Source organism: Ursus americanus, chromosome 4, assembly GCF_024610735.1.
Source record: "Ursus americanus isolate L20-20 chromosome 4, mUrsAme1.1.p, whole genome shotgun sequence".
NCBI lineage: Eukaryota > Metazoa > Chordata > Mammalia > Carnivora > Ursidae > Ursus > Ursus americanus.
Window position 1 is genome coordinate 60,547,959 of NC_142130.1, and position 7,764 is coordinate 60,555,722.

General features: G+C 34.4%; 1 protein-coding gene across 1 annotated transcript in view; it reads right to left on the bottom strand.

Annotated features, from left to right (window-relative positions):
* The window catches only part of EPHA3 (EPH receptor A3), a 349,268-nt gene extending 342,333 nt beyond the window's left edge, over positions 1–6,935 (bottom strand). Inside the window, exon 1 of the mRNA XM_045785404.2 lies at positions 6,650–6,935. Within this exon, the coding sequence (XP_045641360.1) occupies positions 6,650–6,737 (88 nt within the window). The 5' untranslated portion in view covers positions 6,738–6,935. The remainder of the gene's footprint in view (positions 1–6,649) is intronic.
* Positions 6,936–7,764: the final 829 nt, after the last annotated feature.

A 7,764-nucleotide genomic window follows, 5' to 3' on the forward strand; every position in this document is an offset into this window, starting at 1 on the left:
TGGGGGTCGAAGACCCGCAGTTGAGTTTTTCTGATTTGATTTTTAAGCCAATGCAGAGAGAAAAAGTCATGAATTGTTAGGAGACCCCGTTTTCCCTCCGCACCACTGAGCCTGGTTCTGCCGGCGAAATAGTTTGCAGTTTAGATGCCCTGGTGGTGGGTGTGGTGGCAGCGAGGAGCGCTTGCTCATCTCTCAGCTGCCACATTGCTGTCACTACCCGCGAAGCCCTGCTGCCTCCTAAAATTTCTCAGCGCACACTTCTGAAGTGTAATCAATGTTGTATCATCAAATGTGGGAGGCGTAAGGCGAAGAAAAAGAAACGCCGTCCTCCCTGTGGCCACCCCAGTCCCCACGGCTAGGATTATTCACAACAGTTTGTTTGTACAGTGCTGCCACTTGTTTTCCCCCTCCTTCCTCTCCTATTATTCTGACTTCACCATGTTGGTTTGGATTATGTGGATTTTCACCCTTTGCTTTGACTGGAACAGCAGGACATGGTTTAGAAAATGAAGGGAGGGAGGGGGCCGCACACTCAGGGCTTCCAGTTTAATAACATCACTCCAAGTTGGAGGCTTTATTTGCTGAACTGGTTTTGATTCCCTCCACCCTCCACATGCATTTGCCTAGGCATCCAAAGGGGGAAGCATTCTTTGGCGTACACTCTTAAGACTTTCCTGGATAAAATATTTTCTTCTGGGGAAAATCAAAAGTTGTATAAACTTTAGAGAAGAAACAAACAACGCACCCTCCCCCCCTTTTTTTTTCAGTGTGCAGGTTTTTAGGGTTTTAATAAAAATTGATTAGCCAGATGTTTTAGGTGATAAATATTTTCTTTTTAAGCAAAATATTTATATATTAACATTGGTTTTAGAAGCTTTGCACGTCTCTACTTCTCCATCTTTCTAATCAAATTTTTATTTTCACTTGCAAAGACATTTTTTTCTTTGTAATGGACCACCCTTTTTTTTATTTCAGAGAAAGCTGGTAGGAGGCAAAGCAAAACTTGCTGACTTTCAGACTTTTCCAAGAGAAAACCTCCTGCCAGATTTCAAGAACTACCTGATACTAGGCAGTTTGTAAGGGACCCAGAGAGTAAAATTAAAGGGAGCACGTGCTCCCACACCCTAATTCCCATCAGGAGTGTCTTCCTACTTTGATTTGTGGCTTGGAATCCTTTGCATTTTATAAAAGTCACAACATTACTTTTATTTCTAAAGTCATTAGGAAAGAATTGTCTAAGGTTTTCAATTTTCTGAGAAATTTCAAGTTCTACTTTTTGGTATACCTGGATGAATAATATAATGGATATTTCACACTACCAGTCATCCCTTTATTTGAACAATCTGTGGAAAGCTACTTGTCCACTTTGTAAGAGCCCTGCATTGACCCTCCCTGGTGATAAAATCCAGATCTCTGAAAACAGAACCCAAAAGGGAACACCTGTATCTGTTTTTCTAAATCTTTTATCAAACAGGAATTAAAAGAACAAGGTTTATTAAATGTTTTAAAGGAAAAGTGTGTATCTTAGAAAATAAAGTTGAGGATCTTGACAGAAAATGATTTGCAAATTTAGTGTTCTTCCAAGATATACATATTTCCCCTTACATCTAGTATTTATGCCAAACAAAATCATTGGGAATGACTAAAATTAAAGGTAACCCACATCACAGATTTTTTAGTAAGTAAATGTCTGTAAGAACTTATTGAGTTTTGATGATTTGTGGAAAGTTGTATTAATATTTTCTTGAAGATTTTATGACTTGGAAAATGTAACTCTCAAGAACAGTCCTTGCTCTTTCCATTTGCGTTGAAGTTAGTAAATCAAATATACTGTGGAAATATGTTTTGCCTTTAAAAATCCTTTGCATATGTAAGTGATTATTTGATATTTAAAAATTGCATATATTTTATTTCAGACAAATTCCAAAGCTTCAGAAACAATTTTAACATTTAGGGTACTTTATAAAGTTACTATGAGAAGCTAATAGAAGTGAGGGTGTTAAAAAACACACCAAAATTTGAATATTGACATATGGATAATATATAAACACAATAAAGAATTTTACCAAAATTTTTCTTTAAGGATAATAAGTTTCTTAAGAGTCAAGGTGCAACTACTAAATTGTTTATATGAGCAAGGCGCAAAACATAATTATGTTCAATTAATTAAGAAACTTCACATGAAACTTCCTAAACTCACTAAACAATGTTTAAAAAAATGCCTTCAAGTTTTGATTGTTTACAGTATTTTGTTTAAAATTTTTACATTCATTTTAAGTGCTTTTCATTTTTGGTTCCAAATTCTAGCATTTCATGGAAAAGACAACTTTATATAAAATGCAACCATGATGTAACACGTGGCAATGGTGCTTTATTATATGTAGTTTCCCTTTTATAGTTCCAGTTGTTTCTGAGTTATAAATATATCCAATTGACCTTAAATCTTAAAATAGGCAGAATAGTGGTATCAACTAGAATACCAATAATAAAAAAGTATAAAATTGAAAATTTGGTAGCTGGTTTGTATTTATAAATCTATTGTTATTACCAGAATATTTATTATTTAAAAGAATTTTTAATTGCTTATTTATGACAAGGACTAGAATTGTGTAATGGATGAAACGTAAGAGTGAGGAGAATGGATATTTTTCCCACTTGAATTATTATTATCAATATTTGTCGTTGGGAAAATATAGATTCAGAATGAATTAATTTCGTGATAGATTTTGAGAGGTTACAAGAAGTTTCTTTCCGGCACAATCAAAATATTATCGTAGCAATTCAGGTTGTCAGTAAAAGCTTAAACAAATTTGCTGATAATCCTGTTAATGACCTAGGTCAAGTGTTAACTGTTGTGGGTTATAAAATAGTGAAATTAAGGTTTCTCCTACCTCCAGGCAAATAGCATACTTATAACTTTTGGGGGGGGGGAGCTATTAGGGGAGCTATTAAATTACAAAAATGTATAATGCATTCAATTATTTAGTCTAGCGTGATGAAATGCTATTAAAAGCAAATGTAAACCCTCTTCAATAAAAAAAAACCATAAAGATATGACAGCTTAGTCTCCATAAATATTTCAATCACAATGTATTACTATTTGAGGATAAGTGTTTATATATGAAAAGTGGTGCCAATTTATAGTGATTTTTAAAAAGGGAATAATCCATTGTTCAAATGTTTGTCTCCAACATTTGCTTAATAGTCAAAGGGAAGCATACAGTGTTCATTGGCAAATTTTACTTTTAAGCTTTGAACAATCACATAGTCGCCTCTAGTACTTAGAAGATTTATGTTCAGTAAAATACATTTCATAGATACAATGTCCCAACCACTCCAATAAAAGTCTCCCAAAATAAGTAGTATATAAATATGCAGATTTAATTTTATTTACTTTTATTTTGATAACTCTGATTTCCAATGTAAAGAGCTCTATGGGTAACTTAATCTAATTTACAAATGCTTTTGGATAGAAAAATGATTCAGTGCTTATGTACTGATGAATAAGCAGTTCATTCTGCCTCAGACTCCTTCAAATGTAGAGAAGTATTTAAAGAGAGCACTTTATCCATTGCTAAAGAGATTGGTACTTCACTTTATAAAAATTTTTACCTCTTTGCAAAGTTATTTTTATTTGCCATTATTATCATCCACTTGGGATCAGAACAGGGAGCAAATATATGAACTTCTTAAATAACACGTAGTATAGAAATCCTACTTTGCCATGAGTAGTTGATTTCCCATTGGAAGTCTTTTATTGGTGTGTCATGTGAACAGAGACCTGATAAGATTTTAACAAAGTTCTATGCAGCTTTAATAAAGTTTCCATTTAAGTAGATAGGCCAATTGTTAAAGTGATCATTGAAATTATGAATAATCTATTATCATTGAGGAGGCCAGTGATAGAAAGTATCACCTGGAATCATTTTCTTGAAAGCATATTAGAAAGTTATTTGTAACTGGATTAATAAAAGGAAAGTTCAGGTGAAACTTTTACTAAGTTGTTTTTTAACTTTTTAATCATAGGCCCATGGCATTTTAAAATTGATATTTGACTATCAAATCTCAAATTTAAAAAAATCACACAAGGGAAAACAATTAGCTCAAAGACTTGGTTTTGTTCCCTTTTAATTCTATCATGCCTAACTTCATAATAGATTGTGAAACAAATTCTAATAAATTTTACTAGTAGATTTCTAGTAAATTTTCTTTGGTGTTGAAATACAATTTTTAGCATAGTATTTTAAATGCAACTTAGTATTTTATATCACAGTTCTCAAAATTAATATCAGAAAGTTATATTAATCAGGTTCATTTTATCCTTATTACTTCCACGCAATATGTGAATTTTCAGAAGCATTTTACTTTCTATTCAAATGACATTGTTAGAAGAATTTCATGGAAATCTTGGCACATACTTGGATTTTTCACTTTTCATGTTGTTCAACTCAACTATTAAGACCTTAGCTGTTGCATTAATATTTAAAATTTCACTCAAATATTACTCAAGTTAAATCATTCATTTTAAATTTTGTTTCAAAACTTCCTTTCATGACCTCAGGAGGGAAAGGAGACACTACCCATAGGACATGATCTGGAAAGAATAATCCCATGAACAATGGATAAACTTTTATCCAAACAAATTAAATGTAATTGTGTCAGTTTTCTGCATATATTTCCTTTTCTATATACATCCCTGCCTGCATAATAATATATACATTATATACTGAAACATACACAAGGTGTGACTTAAAAGCAATTTATATTTGATTATTCCTGTTTCATTAAATTAATATTCAGTAATTTTATATAAGCATGAATAAGTTTCAAGGGTCTTTTTTTTTTTCTCTTGCAGTTTACTGAAAGGTTATGTTTTCCACAAAAATACTGACTCTCCCAGCTCTATCCCTGTGCATTATTAATTCAGTAAAATCCATTATCTAAATAGTTTATAAATATTCCATATGGAGAAATACTATTTATCATAGCAATATGGGAATAATATTGCTAGACTTCTAGTTATTTTCAATTTCTTAATATCCTCAAAAAATAAGATTAAACACTAATTTTAGCTTACAGATATGTTATTTATTATACAAATGATTACTCTTGCCTTTCATTCAATGAAAATGATTGCCCATTACTTTCAAATAAAGATTTTAATTTAATTTGTAAAAAAAAAAAGTCACTTATAGGTGATCAGATGATTTCCTTGATGCTTATAGATTAGAATTTTCACTTTCCCAGTTAAAAAAAAGACACAGAAAAATTTAATGAAATCTGCCAAATTGATAAAGGCAGTTACTAAGGAAAGAACAAAATTAAACTGCTCTATTAGCAGTGAAAGTAGGTCACCAAATATGAGAGGCAGTTTTTAGATTTAATTAAAAAGTTTCTAAATATTTTGAGTATTTGCTTGTCTTTTTAAAATAATGCATACAATATACAACAGTGTTGGCTTGCCAATATATTTTTAGTGACAAAATATATAATGAAGCATTTTCACATCTTGCTCAGTATTGCTAAATTGCAAAATAAATTTCTAAATGTTATTGTCATAAGTTCAAAATGATTAAGAGGAAATCAAAGTTATAAGTGTTGCTTTAAAGCAATCAATTATTTAGAGAACTTTGTCTTAAGAGTCAGTGATTGTATTCACAAATCATTAGGAATAGATCACAAAAGGTATACATGAAAAAAGCAATATATCCATCAAATACACAATCTTATAGGAAACATTGGTGTCCTCGGTATTACATTTGCACTTTAATCCATTGAAAAGGGATGAATGCCCATTAGAAGGAAAATAAATAACCCAACATCAGGAAATGCCATTTGCTGCATATGGACATTCTTTCTTAATTTGCTATTCAGTTATTTACTATACCTACCCGGGAGCTTTTCACTTCTCATCAAATACATTCCCTTATTCATATATAAACCCTTAAACAAAGAGAATCCAACCTAAGCTTATTGTAATTCCTGCAAATATTACTTATGTTAATGTGGCATATGCTGCTCATTAGAACCTGTACCATAGAGCAAACCATCGCCTGGCGGGATACACATCACTTCAATACAGCAGTTGCAATATAAACACACACACACACACACACCACAACACACACACACACACACACACACACACACACACACACCATCAGCTTCAACAAACTCTGATTTCCCTTTAGTCCATTCATAAATGCCAAGATCCTAAGTAGGAACAACCTGTCATTACCTTTAAGCATACTAAAGAATCTGGCGAGGAGGGTTTAATTTTCTTTTAAACTTCTCAGAGTACTATATGGTCATAATTAGAAATAAAATACTGCCGTGGCTATTTGGCAATTAACATCGTGGGTTATAAAACTGGAGGATTTTTCTTTCTTTCTTTCTGCTTAAAATTGGCAAACAAGGTAATTGCTTGAATTGGTATCAGATTAAAAACACATTTTAGATTTAGGCAATCCAAAATTCTCTCTTAAAGTCTTTTAGAAGACAGCAGAAAATAAAAGCACATCTTTAGTTTACTCTCAGAAGTAACTGCTTTATGCTGAGGCACCTTAAAGACCTGAAAAGGTTTCAGTGAGAACGTGCTTTGAAGAGCGTTAGCCCTGCGGGGCAGGGCAGTTTGCTGTACCTGGCTTACCTTCATTGGAAGGTTGGAGAATCAGTTCCCCGAAGCAGTTGAGAACGGAGCAGCTGAGAAGGAGGAGGATGGAGAGGTGACAATCCATGTTGCTGGTGCAGAGGGCAGTGAGAGGAGCATATCTCCATGAAGCATGCCACTGATGTGAGGGGGAGCGCTCTGATTGCTGGAGAAGTTACCATGCTCCGCTCGCAGGCTGATGTCAAGTTTGACACTGGAGATAAGGAGGAGTCTGGCTGCCTTTCCTCGAACCTCGCTCAGAGACTTCCCTGGGTCCTAGTGCCGTCGGAAGCCAGCGCGGTAGAGGAACGAACAGCACGCGGAGACTCGGAGACTGGCGGACTGCTGGGAAACACAGAGCTGGAGAGCAAGGGGTGGGATTGGGGGGGGGGGGTGCGCCGCCAATAGGCAGGAAATCCAGAAGTTGTGATGGGGCAGTGGTAGAGAGCAGTGGAAGGGAGGGAAAAACACCCGCTCTTTATTTTCATTGAAAAGCAGCTATTTTATTGTTTGCTATACATGCTCTGTAGGTTAATTCCCTGAAGAAACCAGAAACCCTGATAGGAGTGTCATATGGCACTGTGAGTGGAAAAGAAACTGAAATGCCAGAAGATGTTTGTATTATAAGAACAGGAGCCTTCCATTAAAAAAAAAATCAAAGATGATTGTATAAATTCAAAGGAAAATTAGGATTTTTCCTTTACTGTGTTCAGTAATCATAACTCTTATGAGTCCTTTGCGGTGCCAAAGGATACTAACACACACCCCAGATCAGAAAGTCTTTTCAGTTCTGTACTAAATGGTATCAGGGCTTTCAAATAGGTTTGGCACAGGAATTTCAGTGTACTTTAGTTTTCCAAACCTGGGAGTGACCTTCACCATGCTAAGGAACTGAACAAACCCAGCCCCAGGAATAGCTTTTTTCTGTGCCGTGGGTATAATACAAATCAAACCTGAAGCTCTTGACAACGCATCACTACCCCTCTCCCTCACCATCTATGTTAAGATCTCTGGGTTCTATGAGATAAACATGGCATAATGCACAGCTCCCCATTCAGCTTTTCAGCCACTTCCAATCTGATAATAGTTGGATACTGCTCTTCTTTAACATTCCA